This window comes from Rousettus aegyptiacus, unplaced genomic scaffold, assembly GCF_014176215.1.
Source record: "Rousettus aegyptiacus isolate mRouAeg1 unplaced genomic scaffold, mRouAeg1.p scaffold_m13_p_4, whole genome shotgun sequence".
Lineage (NCBI taxonomy): Eukaryota > Metazoa > Chordata > Mammalia > Chiroptera > Pteropodidae > Rousettus > Rousettus aegyptiacus.
Window position 1 is genome coordinate 124,626,325 of NW_023416307.1, and position 19,608 is coordinate 124,645,932.

Here is a 19,608-nt window from a genome sequence, read left to right on the forward strand (position 1 = left end):
GATTTGAATTTTAGAATCAGGCAAACTGGAGTTTGAATATCGGAGCTGCCATTGCCAGCTATGTGAGTTTGAGCACTTTTCTTCCCTCTCTGAGTTGGTTCCCACCTTGATAAATGAAGATGAGGACTCCTACTTCACAGGCTGCTGGAAGATTAAATGAGGTGGTGTATGTAGAGTGCCCTGTGCAGTGTCTGGCATAATGAGGGGCTCAATAAGTGGCAGCTATTATTGTTGTATTTTTGTTTTAACCTATTCTGAGTCTTTAAGTGAGCTCTGCAGGCAGTATGGAGCAAAGCCAACCAATTTACACTGTTAATTAATCAAAAATTCAATACGGAGTCCCTAAATGTTAGCTCTAAGCTAAGTATGATGGGGGTGGTAGGGGAAAGACATCACATGGTTGCTTGCCTTAAGAAGTGTCTGGTTCTGTTTATAGGGTGAGAGAAATTTACACATTTTTAATCAGTGATCCATTTGGTGCGAAAGTAGGGTCCATATGGGTTGTGAGGGCTGGAGAAGCTCAGAGAAGTGAGGGATCAGTGAGGCTGGGCTCCCTGGGCAGGTGGAGCTGGGTGGACGGGGGGCATCCTGCCCTAAGCTCCCAGCCCCTGCGTGAGGTTCACCTCCATTGGGTTGACTGTGATAGTGAGCGCAGAGTCATCCCAATCCATCTCGGCCTCCTTGGCAGCCTCGGCCTCCTCGGTGAAGTGCTGGTGGGCGATCCGGACCCGGTGCACGCCCATGGCCACGACGAACACTAGCATGCACACGGAGATGATGATGACCACTGTAGCGATGCTTGGGACCACTGGAATGAAGAAGGAATCCACATAACACGGAGAACTAGCGCGCTGTTGGGATGGAGCATGCATGAAATATCCATGCAGAGGTTAAAATCCACCCCCACCCCCCGCCCCACTTCCCAGCTGCAGAACTCTGGGTCAGCACCGACTCGGTCTGGGCTTCGCGTTTGTCGCCTGCACAGTGGACTTAATAATTCCTACCCCATGGGTAGTTGTGAGGAAAAAATGAAATCATATGTGAGCTTCCTCCTAGGCACATAGTGGGCACTCAATAAATGCAAATTCTTTTCTGTCTTTGGCTTTTTTCCCCTCAAATTATGGGAAAGCTCCCACCGAGAGCCAGGCACTGTGGAGCTCAGCGGGAACAGATGCAGCGCCCGGCAGACAGCAATATAATATGGCAAGTGCCGGAACAGAAGTGGGGGTAGGGGACTTTACGATATTGTGCACACACGTGTGAATGGGAGTTATGTAAGGGGTTCAGGGAAAGCATCATACAGGACGTGACTTTGAGTTGGGCCGAAAAGGGTTTGCAATAATTCACCCCAGCCCCTTGCACTAAGCTCTGTTATTATCTATCGTCTGTAACTTCTTGTTTACCTGACGGGCTCCCTACTGAGTCTGCGAGCATCCTGGAGCCAGGGTCCCTAGCTTCTCCATTGTTGGGTCCCTCCTTCAGTTCTGGGCACCTCTGGCTGCTGCACCCAACTGTTTAGTGGATGGTCTTGAGTCACAATAACCACCTGGTGTACGCTGTCTCTCCTGCCAGGTTGCCTACCTGAACTGCGCTGGATGCTACTCCGGGACTCAGGGTGGTGGACGGACTGCAGGAAGGGAGGCTGCACGATAAGGTGGTTGACATGCTCCTTGTCTGAAACTCTGACCTCATGGAGGACGCTGACCTGCGAAGAGCAGGGAGAGGTGTTGTTGACCAGGAGGGCCAGATGGGCCAGCAGCGGCAGTCCTCCCAAATAAACGAGGGAAGGAATGGGTGAGCCTGGGTGTCCCTTACAACCGCAAGACTCACTCACCTCCAAGGTGAACTCATTGCTGGTGTAGCGCCCGTTGAGTTCCGAGCACTTGATCCTGAACCGTCGGGCCTCGAGGGAAGCAGAATGCCAGTTGCGGTAGCGGATGTGACGCAGCACCTGCTCATAGCGGCTCATGGAGCCCACACCTGTGCCAAGAGACCATCTGTGTCATAAGAAGGCAGAGGAGGAGATGGGGGAGACAGACTGCAGCTGCCGCGGCCTGCGGGTGTCCTGAGTTCTACCATGCTGAGTGCTCGCCATGTTTAGGGGCAGACAATATACTGCAGCAGAAGTTCCAAGGAGACAATTAAACCGATCCATAGGATTTCCACATAGATTGGCCTCTGACCGGAATGTCTGACCTCATTCTTTCAAATGTTGCTGTAATATTTGCGGCGATTAAACCTAAGAGAAGGCATCTACCTAGTTTCTACAGGGGATTTCCCCGGGTGAGAGGATGTGGTCCAGGTCCTCAAGGTGCTGGAGTAGCTGAAGGAGGAGGGGCTAGAAGTCCATACTCTGACGCTAAGGGCCCACACCTGACCCCACTCCCACAGGTGACAGAGTGCCATCACTCTCACGACTCCCTGTTGAGGCCACCCTGAGAGGAGAGACCATTGGGCGAAGGGGCTGAGTGTGGCCTCACCATAGATGGAGTATCCTGCAGTGGAGTTGGTGGCATCCAGGTGTCGCTGGTGGAGCTCACTGTGGTTAAGCTCCAAACACTCCTGTCTTGGGTCCAAGTCCCCTCCCAGCACCAAAATGTCACAGAAATCTAAGTTGTGAAGCATTTCTTCTAAGACGGCTGATTTGGGGGCTGCTGGAAGACAGACACATGGCAAACAGGCGTGAGGACAGTTCAGACGACGGCCTTTGCATATCCCCTTCCTCCTCTGCGATTGCACCCCAGGTTAAGGCTGGGTCAAGGGAAGAGGTTGTATAATCCTAAGTACCACCACTGCTTGGATGGGTGGCTAGGCAGCCCCCAAGTTTCGGCAGCATGAATTTGTGTGAAGAGTGTGAATACAGTCATCAAAAGATGTGAATTTCAATGCCAACGCTGCTACCGAGAAGATGTATCGTTAGAGAAACTACTTAACCCTTCAATTTTTTCATCTGTAAAGAGGGCAAGGGTCTTGAGAGGATTTAAAACAGTGCCTGGCATATAGTAGGTGCTCAATAAGCAATAGCTCTCATTTGGGGCCAGAGATAAGTGCCCCTGCAACACGCTCTTGTAGCTTTCTCCATGTAGTCACAGAGTGTATCTGTTGCCCCCAGTAGACTCTGAGGTTCTCAGGGGCAGAAGCACTGTCTTTTTATGATGGAGTCCTCGGTATCCAACGCAGGCACTGGCATGGAGCAGTATTACTATGCATTGCTCAAATGGAGCTGCACCATTAAAATAATTAAACTAATTAAGTAAGTTGGTTCATCTAGTTGACAGCTGTTGGTCAGTCTAGCTGTTCTTACCTGATTTGGGGGGCTCTAAATTTCCCAAAAGAATGTCTGAGTATTTGAACGCTGGACAGGTAGGCAGTCTTAACAAAAAATCTTACCTTAAAATAAAAGCGACAGGTATTTAGGGAGTCAATGCTGTGTACCAGGCACCGTGCAAACAAGATCCTAACAGACAGGCATTGGAGGGAGTACTATTATAATCCCATTTCACTGATGGGGAAATGGAGGTGTCAGCAGGGGGACTGGAATGCCCAGGGTGACACAGATAGAGGAGAGGAGCTGGGACAGAAACTATGACAATCTGATTCCACAGTTTATGAAATCTTAACCTCTGGGCCAGTAGTCTTCAAATGTGTTTGATCCTGCAGTTTTTTATTGCAAAATTTGTGAACCAAGATCATTTAAATAAGTATGTTTATTTACTTATTTATAAGGAAGACTAATATATTTTGTACATTATAAAACATTTATAAAAACAGAAATTAAAAGGACTCACTAAAGAGAGAATTATTTTAAATAATTATTTTACATTTTAATTTTTCATTGATACCAAAAATATTTTGGCTCTCATTAGATATACACTATTATAAATAATTTTTATGCTTAATTTTTAAAGTCTTGCCAATCTCAATGGCTTCATGTGTCATTGGCAAAATCTAAATGCACATTAATATACACCTAAGACACATTAATAATAATGCATGTGTATCTGTATTCCAAATAATCTCATGGTTTCTGTTTTTTTTTTTTTTTTTTTTTCCCCCAGCTTCTTGTCAGATCAGATTAGGTCATTCTTGCTCCCACCTCGCTCCCGATGTGGCTGGCTATTTGTTTGTGCTAGGTAGGGATCTCTGCCATTTTCTCAATATTTTGTGCTCGCATTAGGGAAATATCTTCCATCTGCAGTTTCCTTATTTCCCACTGGGGTGAAGGGACTATGTTGGGCTCAAGGACTTAGAGGTGACTAAGTCTCCATGGTTGAGCCCTCATGGAGCTTCTGATCTGGATTAGTAAACAGACAGCTACCACCGAGGGCTAGCGAAAGCGATGTGTTAGAGGGTAGCAGTAGTGGCTGGGGCCGTATAGAGCAGGGGCCTAACCCAGTCTAGGGGTCAGGATGATGGTGGAGAGAGCCTTCTGGAAGAGGTGTTGAAGGCAGAAATGTTTGCCAGCAGCGATGGGGATGGGGAGGGAGAGGAACTCTCCAGGCATAGAGTGCAGCAAGAGCAAAGGCGTGACCTAACACGGAGGTGTGTGTGTGAGAGAGGGTTATACGTGGGGGACTTGCCTGTCCTTTGTACTGAAACAGCACAAAGTGTGAGTCACTCGGGACGCAAGATGATGCTGGAGCAGGTCACCGAGGCCTGGTGGCAAATGCCATTAGCCTGCTTGTTTAAGGCACCCATAATAATGGTTATTCTAACAATTACAGTAAAAATTTGAAAGTACTAATGATAGGTCTAGGGTACTTGGTGATGTGCTCTGCATGCATCTCTCATAAACAGAAGGTAAGAAAAGGACCCAGATAATTGCTTTTCCCTGCACTGTCTGTGTGCTGGTGTCAGGCCTGACAAATCTAGCCGCTCTCAGCTATAGCCTGCAACCACTTAGGTCAGAGGCCTTTCCTTTTTTGTCTAATTTTAGCTACAAATGAGGGGAACAGGGAAGATCACACAATCTAATGCCCCTTGGAGGGTAACTAGGAAACCGCCCTGCCTGGATAGATGGTAAGACACCTGTCTATTTTGTGAGCTAAGAAGGGCCACTTTGCAGGGGTTCCGCCATCCGCTAGGGACCAGCGTGGTTTAAGGCGATGGGTAATTAGGATTATTATAGAAGCAGCCTTCAGGGATTTGGGCCCACTGATGCCAGCACATCATTAGCAGCTACTGTTAGAGAGAGAGAGCCGGAGTTGAAAGCATTCTCTTGGAGAAGACAGCAAAGGACAGGTCTCAAATGGGTATTTCTCCTGTAGATCCGGGCCCCAGGTTTTCCTCCCTCCATCCCTTACTCCCTTCCTTCTTTTTCTTGCCTCCCCCAAACCCCTCAAGCCAGCAGTAGCTTTCAGTGCAACTAAGTGTTTCTCCCTGGCAAATAATTCAAATTCCTCTACTTTCGTTGAACAGCCCTCCTAATAATGAAAGCTTTGGAAAGAACAATCGGAAGGTTCCCTGAGAGCTTAGAGTAATATTGCTGAACAAGACTTTTACTGTGTATGTATTAGGATGCAGTTATGTTTTTTCTTTGTGTTTCTTTAGCTTTTCTTCTGATTATAAAAATTGTAACACTCACTATCGAACATTTTGCAGTTGTAGAAAAGTGAAGGGGAACAGAAACAAATTGGCTCTTATGCGTCTCAGAGAATGTCGCTGCTGGTATTAGGTGTGTCTTCTTGACATATTTCTATGTACTTTTTTCTTTACATGGTTGAGATCAGTCTATGTGTAGATACTCGGTAATTTGCATCTTGCTTTTTGTCACATTTAGCATAAATGCCTTTCTTCTAACAGCACTTATATGGGGCATACCATGATTTGCTGAGCCGTTCATTTTCCTCCTGTTATGTATCTGTGTTGTTTCCAGATTTTGTTTGTTTTGCTACTGTAAATACCTTGCTTTGGGGAATAATACTGTTATCCTGAAGTATGACTTGATGTGGCTGAGAGAACTCAAGGTCCACTGCCCATACCTGTGGTCTTCAAGTCACCTGGGGCCTCGGCTTTGGCTAAAGTGCTCACAATCCTGATGTCGGGGAAGAGGATCACTCCTCTGGCACTTTCGAACTGTGCAGCAGGTCTCCAGAAGCGGTCTGTGCCACGGAGGGTGATCTGGGGCTCGATGGCCTGCAACACCATCACGTAGGTGTCCATGTCAGGGATGCTGATGCACACGTCTTCTCCAAAGCACCTGGACAGGACACGATGTAACCATCCATCATGCGTCCATGGACTCAGATACATACAGCCTCCTCTAGTCCTTGATGAGGCATCCTGATCACCTAATAGTCTCCAAGGATGTCGACAGACATTTAAGTTTAAAGACACCTTATAGACAAAACAACTAGCAATCTAGGGACTGAAAAAGATTGGCTCCTGGGAGAAATGGGAATTTTCTATACCAGCAACAAGTAACCATTAAACCTTTAATTATCCTTTAACAAAGTAATCAATGGCAACATTAATTAGATAGCGGCTGCTCATTTTGTGCATTAGGATTTGGTAAGCAAATTGCTGTCTAACTGGTTAGTTACAGCCATCTTACTAAGTGAAACCCCAGGGCTAAACTCTCCTGCCACGGCCTATACATTATGCCTCCATGAGGGTGCCACACAAGTGTGCCTGTTCCGGGTGTGCTGGCAGAGTGCTCTGGGAATCACGCTCTTTTTTTCCTGATGTGCTGCCACGAAAATATTTGGGAGGCAGAATGGTGGTGTGGACACAGCGTGACATAGCTGTCACTCCACCCAGAGGATTCCCTGAAACCCCGCCTCCCCAAATCTGAGCCCCACCCTAGCCACATCCAGGTGAAACCTCAGCGAGTCAGATGCGCCTAGCTGAGCAGCACCTAGACTCACACTGGGGGCAGCTGGCCTCGGTTTCTGGTGTGGCCTTTTGAAGCAACCGTAAGCACAGCATTTGTGCATTGCTTGCTGAATCTTAACAGGTGGCCCTGGAGGGGTAGAGGCTTGGGCTAAATCTGGCCTGCAGCTGAACCCCTCTCAGGGCTGTGCCACTGGACACCCACTTCACAAATCTGCACTAATAAGACCGGGAGACTTAGGAGCTTTGTTTAGAACATAGAAACAGACACAGAAAGGCAGCCAAAATGGGAAGACAAAGAAGCAGAAACCATATGACAGAACAGAACAGAGATCCAGATATAATGGAGTCAAGTGATCTAACTAGTGCAAAGTTCAAAACATTGGTTATAAAGATGCTCAATGTATGTTTCGGAAATGTAGAGAATTCCAACAACGAGATAAAATACATAAAATGGAAGTGGAAATTATAAAAGGGAACCAATCTGAAATGGAGAACACATTATCTGAGATGAGAAGTATATTAAATGGAATAAACAAAGGAATAAACAAAGTGAATAAAGAAGAGGATCACGTGCCATATCTAGAGGACAGGAATCAGGACACTCAAACAGAATGGCAAGAAAAAGGCCAAGACTATAAAGATGATTTAAGGAGGATATGGTACACTATTAAGGCTCCAAATATTCGTCTGATAGGTGTATGTGAAGAAAATCAAGATATTGAACAGCTGTTTGAAGAAATAATGATGGAAAACTTCCCTAACCTGGTGAAGGAAATGGATATAAAACTCCAGGAAGCTCAGAGACTTCCAAAAATCAGGGATACAAAGAGGCCCACACCAAGACACATCATATTAAAATGCCAAAGTTTACATACGAAGAAAGAATATTAAAAGCAGCAAGAGAAAAACAACAAATAATTACATATAAAGGAACATCCATATGACTGGCAGCTGATTTCTCAAGAGAGACTATGTAGGACAGAAGGGCTTGGCAAAAAATTTTTGAAAGAATGAAGACCTAGGATATACAACCAAAATAATTTATCCAGCAAAGTTATAATTTAGAGTTGAAGGACAGATAAAGCGCTTCCCAGACAAAAATAAACTAAAGGAATTTATCACCACCAAACCAGAATTACAGGAAATGTCAGAGGGACTTCTGTAAGAAGAAAAAAACAAGTATCAAAAACAAAAATAAAGAATGGTAACAATTATATTCCTATCAACAAGTACCTTAAAGGGAAAAGAATTCAGTGCTCCAACTAAGGGATAGAGTGGCTAAATGGATAAGAAAACAGGACCTCTACATATGAAAAGGAAGGGGGTGGAAAAAGATATTGCTGTGATAAACCTAGAGCTGTTTAAGTCAGACAGAGAAAGATAAACACTATATGATTTCACTCATATGTGGAATTTAAGGAATAAAAAGAACAAACTAATCAAAAACACACAATATAGTGGACAATTTGGTGATGGACAGAGGGGAGAGGGATTTGGGGGGTGCTGAGAGAATGGGGTGAAGGGTTAAAGAAGTACAAATTAGCTGACGGATGGTCACGGGGATGGGGAGCATGGCATACGGAATGTAATTAGCATTAATACATCGGCTAGGTGGAGGGTCAGGGGAGGGAGGGAGCAATTGAGGGGATCATTTTACTAACTATATAGATGCCTAACCAATGTACTATATACTTGAAAATAATAATTAAAAAAAAAAGAAAACAAAAGGAGAATAAAGATTTACTGGGGCATCTTTATAGGGATAGCAGAGAAACTGGGAACAGCTGAAGAGAGTTGTATCCCGTTTTGCAAGGGAGCGTCCCCAGCGACCATCCCCGCTGCTTCAGCTAGGCCCAGGGTGACGGGCGTCGACTCACTGGACTTTGGAGGAGACCTTCAGACGCCTCACGCCTGCCGTCGGGAACTGCCTGGAGTTGATGTAGGAGACCTTCTGCAGGGCGTGGTTGATGTTCCCAATGTCATCACCTTCCATCACCAGGATGGACTGTGAGGGGTTGAAGTGATACTGGAAAACAGAAGATGGTATCACAGGAGAGAAAGACCAATGATGTGTCCAGCCCCATGGAAACCCTATGAAGGCCAGCACAAGTCGTCTCCAAAGCCTCTGCCAGTGCAGCAGCTGTGTGCACAGATAACTGTTTTAACCCCTCAAGCACTCCCTGCTACCCTCTGGGCCTCAGGGCCCTCCTCTATAAGATCCCCAGGGTTTATAAACCCCCAGTAATATTGGCCTGAGACACAAGATGGAATTCTGAAATCCCAGTCACAGCTGGCAGCCCAGCCCTCAGGGGAGTGGCCCGTTCTCTGTGCTACTATAGGGTCCTGCCCAGAAACTTTCAGCCCTTGGACTGTCCGCCTCTCAGTCAACAGCCCAGAAAACTTGGGGTTTTGCTTGGTTCCTTTTGCTGTTCCTGTATTTTGCTTTGAACTGCTCTTCAATTCACCTTCCATTCCACTTCCTGACCCATGCCCCACCTTAGCTTCCAACCTTCGAACTTATTTTTAAGTTAATGGCTTTCCTTCTCTCTTAGATCTGATTCTTGGTCTTACTTTCCTGGTTCTAAACTCTGGTTTCCCATGAGTTTTACTCACTTTCTATTTACATGCCTGCCAGATGCCCTAGGTTTGTTATCTGTTCACTCCATTATGAGTTCCTGGGATCCCATACTTGGTGAAGGCCCGGGACTATCATGGTCCTCGCTGAATCGTTTGGGTCCTCAAACTAGATAAACTAGATTAGACTTCTGACTCTCCCTTTACCCCCTACCAACTACTCTTCTTTGCATGGAACATGGAGAACAGTTCTTATACTGGGCTGAGTTAGTGATCTTGACACACTTCTGAGTAAGAATTATTAGGAACTGCTACTAGTAAGATGTTAGGAACATATCTATGGATTTAGATTATGTATCCAATATTCGTGTCACAGGATATATTTTCATGTACCTTCTTGGTGACAATTATTTATTTTTTTGAATAGATAATATATCCACATGGTTCAAATATTTATGTGCTAAATCAAAGTATCCATCTTACTCCTATCTCTCATCCACCCAGTTTCTCCAATCTTATCTTATACATGGTCACTGTTATATCAACTTCTTAGTGACAGATTGAATTATTGTTCACAATGAGGGGTTTATACATGCCTGTCCTATCGTCAACAGGCTTGGTTATGTGACTTATGGTAACCTTCCCTGCAGGATGGTTTGCCCTGTTGCACTCAGTAGTGGTCATGTGACTTGCTTGGACAACAAAATGTGGGCAGAAGTATTGGTTGGTTAACAACCACATGGAAGTTTTAACAGCCAGTTCACAGTTTGCATGTTGCTTTCCCTCTGCCCTGAAACCCGCGACGTTCCCATAAAGTCTGTTCTGTCAGCCTGGGTCTCACAGTGAGGGTGCTTTGAATCAGAGCTGTAGCCCAATTATAATGGATATAGAGTGTGAACAATAAAAAAATGTTGTACAAGCCACTGAAATTTTTAAGTCATTTCTTACTGTAGCATAACCTAGCTTTTCCTGACCGTTATACTTAAGCATTCTTATGCATATGCAATCAATGAATATAGATTCTCATTTTCCTCCTTTCTTACACTAAAAGTTACTTTTTTAACATACTATGCTGTGCTTTGCTTTCTTCACTTAGTTCATATCTTGGAGCTCTTTCTGTATCAGTACATAATAAGCTTCCGTATTCTTTTGTATAGTTGTATAGTATTAAATAATACCATATTAAATAAATTATAATTTTTTTTACCAGTCTCCTAGTATAAATATTTGAGTTGTTTCCAATCTTTTTTGAATGTCACAATGAATAATCTTATACACATAACATTTCACAAGTGTGAATATATTTGTAGAGTAAATCTCTACAAGTGAAATTTCTAGATCAAAGAGTATATACACTTTAAATTTTGACAAATGTTGCCAAACTTCCCATTGCCAGGAATTATATTGGTATACGCTCTCTCTTGCAGTGTGTGAGAATGCCTCTGTTCTCAAAACCTCAACAAGAGTATGCTGTCAGACTTTGGGATTTTTGCTCATCTGATAGGCGATATGCACCATCTTAGTGTAGTTTTAATTTGCATTTCTTCTACCATGACGGAGACCGAATACATTTTCATGGGCTTAAGGACAAATCTATACATTTAAGCTTTTCCCTAATGTGACTTGGATATCTTTATAAGAGTTCCTTGTTCTGTGCCTGGATTCTAACAGGAGGTGGATGTCTCATGAGCACTATGGTGACATTGATCTATATAAGTTCCTTGTATTGTGGCCCCTAGCCAACTGATAGCTTAATCTCTGTCTCCTTCAACTATTCTGTCAATGTTTCATTGTTCCCTCGTCTTTGAGGCCTCCCTAGCTTCCCTCGTTTAGGTACTCACTGCACTCCTGTAGTGCTCATGAAATAGTTCAGTGACCATGAACTTACTGAGGACGGGAGCTCTGACTTATCACTAACTCCCAGAACCTGGTCCTAGTGCCTTGCAAGCCCATTAGATGAATGAGTGAATGGTCCCTCCAACCGGCAGACGTTTCACTGGTACCATCTCCTGTTACTCCCCCAAAGTACTCTTTTTTTTTAAGTCCCTTGTCTTTTCAGTCAAGCCTCCTTGGGAGTCATTATCGGTGCTCATCAAACCCTATTCTCCTTTCCTTCCTGGCATCCTGGAGGTTGTACTGCCCAGCTGCTTTGTGCCACATATGGGCAGGGCCATGTGACTGCATCTGGCCAATGAGATGGGAGAGGACGTGGGATGTGGGAGCTCTGGGGTGAGGCAGTGAGGAACCCTTGCAGGACCCTCTAGCCTTTTTCTTTTTCACTTTCATGGTCTATGGAAGTCTAGGCAGAAACTCTACTTTACATTCCTGACTTAGCGTGAGAGAAAAACAAACTTTAAGCATTAAGCCATAGAGATTTTGGAGTCATTTACTACTGAAATCGCTTACCCTATTGGAAGAATTCGGCCCTGCCTGGGCTGAATTGTCATATAACTTCCCCAAGGTTGTGTGGTATCCCTGAAAGAACATGGGCTGTGTGAACTGCCACACCCTAGTTCCAGTACAAACTACGGAGTACAACTTTGGACTATATACTTCTCCTTTTTGGACTTCATTTCCTCACTTAAAATAATGGAGATATTAGTATCTACCTCTCTGGGGCTTAAATGAGATAATGTATAGAAGTGACAATCTATGCTAGTTTTTATCATAATTCTTAACATTATAATTATTTCTGCACCGAGTCTGCCTGAGCTGGTTCTCCTGCCTTCACTGCTCTTCGCTTGCGATCCAATTCCCTCTGTCTTCAAAGCTGTGTCTCTGAGTTGTGACATCAGGCCACAAGCACCACTCCCTGTACTGGATCCAGGAGTCCTCTGGCATACGCAAAAGTGATGCTGCCGTCAGCCTCTGGGTTGCCTTTCATCTTGCCGTGGATGACTCACTAGCTGCCATGTGATGGTGAGTCATTGTAGTTATGAGTATTCACAAATCACCGGATTCAGATTTGAGCAGATTCAAGGTCGTTCTTCTAAAAACACCACTTAAGTTCCCACAGGTTTTTCTGCCCCGTCACCGTTATGGCAGTTTTGTGGTGCTGTTGCTGTCTGTCTGTCTGCCTGCTACTCCCAGCAGACCGTGAGCACCTTGAGGGCAGACTCTACTGACTTTTCTCAGCATCGCCACAAGGTCTAGCACATGAGGAGCATGAGACAAGGAGATGACCCCTGCAGAGGAGGCCAATCTCTGAGCCCTGCAGGAAGGCTGAAGAGGAAAATCAAGCAGTTCTTGCAGAGGGACGGATCAGCAGCAAGCCTTGGCAACCAGCAGAGGGCGCATTCCCACCGCAACCAACTCAGGAGAGGAAGGCTTAGGGAATGTGTGGAATCTCCAGTTAATACGCTAAGGTGTTTGTCAGGGCATCCCAAGGACTGCCACAGGGCATAGCCATCAACCTAGTTCTTGCAGGATCAATAAAGCCCTCCATTAAGTAGGTTTTGTTTGTCTGTTTTACTGTTTTAAAAACTGCAGTGTTCACAGCCCTGTGGTGTAATTGAGGGCCGGTCTCTATTGGCATTACCATAGGGGCTGGAGATGGCTCCTGGGGACTGAGCAGAGAGTGACAATGCTCACTCTCCCCTGGAAAGTTGTGCTGTAGCTGTAGTATTTTCTTTCTTTAAGCCAAGAAGCTGCTATGGCCTTTGCAGAGTGGTCAGCTCTCCTAGAGGATTGGCCTCTGTCACCAGCTACCTAGCAGGCTAGGACATTGGTGAAAGTCCTGCTCAAAGCCCTGGCCTATTTCTCAAGGACAGGTTTGCCATGGCAGGCCAGGCACCTTGCCATTCCCTTGAACACCTGCCAACACCCCTAGGCTTGGCCAGAAGGTTTGCCATATCAGAAGCAACTCTGCCACAACTGTCACGCAAGCTTTCTTTTCAAAATAAGCTTGGGCAGCAGGAAAACCAAGTGCAGGGCCAGCCCAGCAGGAGAAGGGAATTGTGATTTGTTGAGAGCCTATTTATTAGGTTTGCTAGGGGAGATCTATATCTGCATCTATATCTATGTCTACGTGTGTGCTGTGTCTGTATCTGTCTCTGTCTCTATCTCTGTCATCTTATTTATATGTATATCTTTGCCATATCTAATATATAAAAATATATAAAAAAATGTAAATATGTATGAAATCCAATTCTTACAACATCACTGCCAAATAACATTAAGCCCATTTTACATGAGGGAATTGGGGCTTAAAGGATTAAAGTACCTTGCCCACTGTCACCCAGCTAGTAAATATCTGCACTGCAATTTGAACCAAGGATTGTCTTGTTCCCAAGTCCCTGCTCTTTCCCACTCTTCCACACTGTGGAGATGACAAATTGGCAAGGATTATGCTATGGAAATTAGGACAGGGCAATCTTAAAGAGTGTGGCTATTCTACAGTGTCCTGTCTGGATACGAGACAGCAACCATCCTAACCATTAGGCTCCAGACATGCTGGAGAGCTACTCAGAAATATGTAGATCCAGGGGGAAACAAGTAAAAAGAGGAACCAAACTGGGTCCTGTGAACAGACAGGAAGTTTCCTTAATCGCAGGAGGACTTCATTTCTTTTGGCTGGCCAGAGAGGAGGGAGGGGACCAGGAACTGGTAAAGAAAATAATAGTCACCATTCAGAAATGAAACGAGAGATAAATGGAGGGAAGGCGGGCAGTAAGGTAGCTTTAATAATTTTAAGAATGCCTTCTAATCCAAGTTTAGACAAGTCCCTGAGCCCCAATATCCTTATTTCTAAAATGGGGTCATACTATTTAATTAGTTGTGAAGATTAGGGATAATGAACTTAAAATAGTCCCCAGTGGGTGCATTGTAAATCGTGTGTCTTATCATTAACTTCTCACACGGTGCTCTAGTTCTTGTTAGCTGCACACTAAGGATGGAAAAGGTTCCTTCGCGGCGACTGGTTATGAGCAGGCGGCATCCTGAAGAGTCCGATCAGCTCACAGCTTTGTGTGCCATTTTGTTTAGCACCTCCTCTTTTCATAGGCTATGACTGCTCTGGAGAAATTACTATGATTCCTAATTTATAATTCTAAGATGTGTGGCTTTTAAGTCCAGCATCTTTGCTTTATTTCTTCCGTAGTGCTTGGAATCCTGAAACTGTGCCCCCTAGGGGATAGCCCAGGGCAGAGATGACCCACTCAGGGACAGGGAGCAAATCCGGAATCAGACGGAGAGGTGAGGGTTGGAGGGTGGGTTTCTGCATCACTGGCTTGACAAAACATTAAGAGCACACACAAACATCAGGTCAAGGATCAAATCCCAGGCTCTGCACACAAGGATTCTCCGCACGTGAAATCTGCCATGAGGAGCTTGCCTGGACCAGCTGCCATAAATAGACGGTCTTTCTATTATGGGGTGGTCTTGCGAGTTTCCTTCAATGACAGGTGACTAGTTTTTGAGAGCACGTGTGTGTGTGCGTGTGTGTGTTTAATGCACGTTAAGCAATGTTCTGAAAAGCCATTCTTGTTTTACCCTGTCTGTGTTCTCCCAACCTCCCCTTCTGACCCAGTCAACAGGGTGAACATCCTAAGCCCCTCTCCTGTCCAGATCATGCTTTACCTGGAGCCCTTCAATGGCTGCCTGCCGCCCACAGCGGGAAAAAAAGGTAAATACCTAAACATAGTTAGACATAGTTAAAAAGGCCCCATGATGTGGCTTCTGCCTATCTCTCTCACAACACTTTTTACCTTTCCTTCTGTAATTTGGGCACTTGTAACACTGGCCTTTTTGGAGGTGCAGTGTACTCTGTGGGGTTCCTCAGTCTCTGCCATCACTCAGGCTTTCGGCTATGCCTAGAGTGACTTCCCTCACCTCTTCCCCACATCCACCCCCTGCCTTTCTCCTGGTCGGTTCCTAGCCATCCTGAAACATTCTGCTCAGACTTCGCCTCTTCAAGGAGCCTTCTGAACTGCTGTTCCTCCAAGTTCTGGAGCCCTGATGCAGGACTGCTTGCCTGGGTTCAAATTCTGGCTCTGCTCATTACTAACTCTGGGATCTTAGGCACATTTCCTTTTTCTTCATCTTTAACTCCTCATGTGCAAAATAGGAATATTTATGATAAATTTATCATAAGGTTGTTCCAGGGCTTAAATGAATTAATACCCATAAAGCTTTCAAACAGCACTTGACATGCAGGAGACCTTCGGTAAATGTTATTTTCATGGATGATAAAAATCATGAATCTGCTTACATTTCCTCTGATGGCCAGAGGTGGCTCAGAGGCTAATCTGTGCCTCACCTTAACAATGGGGAGGGAGCCCAGCGACCTTCACATCTGCTTTCTAATTCCGCCCCACATGGGACTGACTTTCTTTTATAATTGTATCTTACATGGTCCAAACTTTATTTTTAAAAACATTTTGGCATGTACTCTTGCATCCTGCTTTAGTTCCTTTAGGCAAACAAACAACAAAGCACCCAACAAATCAACGAACAATTGAAATAGCAACCATGTTCTATAATAGACATTGAACGTGGGCCAGCTTTTGGGTAGTGAACTGATTACCTACAAGGGCTTTTTCTAGGAATGTCAGGGGATGGCAGCAGGAGTCCATCATGGTGTCACTGTCACTAATCTCCCCCCTGTGGCAGCATCTTGGCCATGGCGCCATCTCTGTGCAACTAGACAGAAAAGAACTCCATTTCCCGGAGTGCGCTGGCACTGGGCAGCCTCTGCCTCATAGATCAACGTCTTATTGGGGGTTCTTCCTTACCTTTATTCCTTGGCCAAGGCTTTCCAGGGAATTAATATCCAACCCTTCCTTGCAGGCCTGCAGGCAGGAAATCACCTTCTGACTCTCCATTTTTCCAGGGCGGATGGTGAGACTGGCCAGGCTGCCATGGAAGAATTGAGCAAACCGTGGTTTGGTGACTTCTCCTCCTAAAAGATAAAGTAGCACCGCTATTTGCCCTGTGGAGATGAAGTATGAAATACCACTTCAAGACACCATCTGGCCAGGGAACCGAGGACACTGCAACTGTGTCCCCTAGATCTGATCATTCCTTCCAAGTGGTGAGCTGAGTGGTCAGAATCTCAACATTCTACAGCTGCACCTGATTTAGGAATCTTGGAAATTTTGAATTTTAAAACAGTTACTTTCAGAGATATGGACCTTCTTAGAAGATAGGAAAGGACTATGATGTAAAAACAGGAGAGAGAAGGAAGCTACCATCGATTGAAGACCTACTGTGTGCCAGGCTGCCTGCTATAGACTTACCTGAGCAAGCCTTCAAAGATGGTATTGCTGTTTCCAGCTGACACGTGAAGAACCCTGAGATTCAGAAAGGTTGAGGGACTTGCCCCAGGACACATAGATAAATGCTGGAGCTGATACTCTAGTCCTGGCCTGTCTGACTCCAGAGTAGGCATTTGCTCCTCCATATTCCACTGAGAGGCTGGCAGGCAGGCAAAGAATCCCAGAAACCTCACATCCATGGGTGTTGGCTCTCTCAAAATGTATTGATTTCACATCTGCTCAAGTTCGATTTCTTTGGCTTATAAGGACTTCCCTGATTCTGTTCTACCTCTGACTTCTTTCTTGTGGCCTACTTCCTGTTCTCTACTGGCTGAGCTGAGTCCTGTCTGAGCTGGGGTCCACTCTTCAGCATGTGAAATGTCCAATGTGGCTTGTGATGCAAAGACAGCCTGGAAGTTACCTCCTCCTGTCATTTCCATGGTTTTCCGAATTGTGCCGCCCCTGAGGTCCATTTGAATCCTCACCTTCACCAGAAACCTTCCCCATTGACTTCGCTGAGTACAGACCCTTCTGTCTCTGGGCAGCCTGCACTACCAGACTTAGCCCTGATCTTGCACTTCCGCTTGTTCAGAGAGGAAGCAGAAGACATAGGAAAGATGGATCGGGGTCAAACTTCAGCTTTGCTACATCCCTGGCAAGGTTTTGTAACCTCTCTGAGCCTCTGCTTGCTTGGAGGAACACTTCTGGGTTTGGCCTCCTTGCTCTCCTGTGCCAGTCGAGCAGCTCCTGCGGTTTCCCAGCTCCTGCAATGCATGGCCAGCACCTTCCTCCAGCAGAGAGCACTCCAGTGAGACTCCTCCCTGTGAACAGCAATCCCAGCGCCCTAGAGGGCAGATCTTTGAAAAGTTCTGCCTGAGTGACACCACAGTGACTTTTCTGCCCTTCAGTGCCATGCTATGTCAGCAAAGTCTGGGTGCCAGCTGGGAGGTGGAGGGGAGGGATCTCCCTTGGGCATGCTAGCTCAGCCCTGGGGGAGTAGATACTCCTGACACCTGCATTCCTATATTCTTTAGAGTTCTCTCTACGTCTTAGTAGCTAATTCTTCATTATTTTTATCTCATGTTATGGTTTATAATTCTATTTTCCTGTTCAAATTACTGTGTGGTTTCTTTCTCTTGAGTGGGTCCAGATTGATATACCCTCTATGTTTGCACACAGACCTTTGGTCACACCCATTCCTCCTCACACTGAGATACCACCTCTGAACTGCTCAATGAGGCAAATCCCACTGGTCCTTCAAGGCCCCTTAAGCCTCCTGTCCCCTGCTGCTCATAGAAATCTTTCATGAGTCCCCTGCCCTCCATGCCCTCTCCTTGCCCTGAGCCCCCTGTCCACTGTGCCCTCTTCCTGCCTTCAGCCCCCTGCCCACTCTGCCGTCTCCCTGCCTTGAACCTTGGAACACTAACAGTTCATTTTAATGTACCCCTGACAACCCGACATTGTTAATTAATGGTTTATGTGTGTGTTTTATGTCTTTAATCGCCTATAATGATGGTTCTCAATCTTGACTGGCCACTTTAATCATCTGGGGATCTTTACAAAGACAAAAAGATCCTGGTGCTGGGTCCTAACCCCAGAGATTGTGACTAATTGGTATGGGGAGTTTTAAAACCTCCGTAGGTGAGTAAAACATGAAGTCAAGGTTAAGAACGACCTGGCTTTAAGCTCCTTGTGGTCAGGCCTTCTGCACAGTCCTTACATGACCTCTTTCCTTTATGCTACCTGCAGGCTTATTCTTGCCACTCTTCACACACTACAAGAATTTATTTGTTTAAGTCTGTCTCTTGGATGGCAAGGAGCACTCATGCATTATTCATTTCACTGAAGATAATACTAAACAGGTAAGGAAGACAATATTAGGGGCTGAGAGGTGCAACAGGCACTTTGCATAAGTGGCTCATTTATTCCGCTCAACAACACAAGGCCCCTTGCATTGTCCTACACCATGCCTGGCACACAGCACACATTTCATAATTGTTTGCTGAATTACAGAAGATGGTGAGCTAAAAACCAGTAGAGCAGTGGATATTGGTGTCTCTCCAACACCTGTCTCACTCCTGCTCTCTTGCAACAGTTGGGGGGTTGACTCAGGCTCCAGGGGTGGATTCTCTTTAGTTAAAGTTAATCGGATTTTTCTATCCCCATTGCTTTAGTGACTAAATTAGGCGTGAACTTGGGACTAAGTACCAAGGTGAAGCCAATCAGTACCTGGCATCTAATTAGCCACAGGCATTGATTGATTCAGGAATAATCATGAGACCAAATTTAGACCAATGAGATGGGAGGAGAAACTGACTGGCAGCTCCTGGGAAAAGAGCTTCCATTTTCTTTTCAGAAAGTTTCTAGAATCTACTCTTGCCCTCTTTCCCTGGAGACCATTATATGAAGATGGAAGGCCAAGAGCTGCTGCAGCCTCTTATCATCAGACCAGGGACAATGTGCTATGCATTAAGGAGTGTGGAGCCAGGACAGTCACAGCAGACTCAGCAGAACTCTGAGGGGACCGCTTTACCGTGGAATGACCTTAGCTGTGGGAGCCAATCATCTATCTTTATGGTTTAAGCCATTTTGACTCACATGGTTGTTACTTGCCAGCCAAAGTATCTTCACTTTGGAAATGAAAGAAGAAGGCTCTATTGCAGAGCTCAGGCCACGGGTAACTCTAAACAGATCTGGTTTTGAGGAATGACCTGAGAAGGCCATTGATTGAGGGTATGGAGGAGTCAATTTGGGGCCTTCTGTTCTAGGCCCTCAAGGCTACCATGGATAGCATGCTTCTCAAAGTCATCAGCATGTTCCTGCCATAGCAAAGGGACATTTCTTTTGAACTGCAGGAAGAAGGGTGTGAGCCTGGGTATGAATGGTAGAGCTGCCACTTTCCAGGGCATTCGGTCATCTCTTCCAAATATCATTTATTGGGTATGAA

At 45.4% G+C, this 19,608-nt stretch overlaps 1 protein-coding gene across 4 annotated transcripts in view; it reads right to left on the reverse strand.

The window, feature by feature from the left end:
* The window catches only part of CLSTN2 (calsyntenin 2), a 559,410-nt gene that overhangs the window by 12,378 nt on the left and 527,424 nt on the right, over positions 1 to 19,608 (reverse strand). For 2 of the 4 annotated variants that reach the window (XM_016141907.2, XM_016141906.2), the window contains exons 10-16: positions 16,140 to 16,306; positions 8,712 to 8,860; positions 5,982 to 6,199; positions 2,481 to 2,651; positions 1,835 to 1,980; positions 1,582 to 1,705; positions 624 to 808 (exon numbers count right to left, since the gene is read on the reverse strand). In XM_016141907.2, the coding sequence (XP_015997393.2) occupies positions 624 to 808; positions 1,582 to 1,705; positions 1,835 to 1,980; positions 2,481 to 2,651; positions 5,982 to 6,199; positions 8,712 to 8,860; positions 16,140 to 16,306 (1,160 nt within the window). Of the gene's footprint in view, positions 1 to 623; positions 809 to 1,581; positions 1,706 to 1,834; positions 1,981 to 2,480; positions 2,655 to 5,981; positions 6,200 to 8,711; positions 8,861 to 16,139; positions 16,307 to 19,608 lie in introns of all 4 variants that reach the window. The other 2 variants (XM_036219590.1, XM_016141905.2) reach the window with 1 other exon arrangement.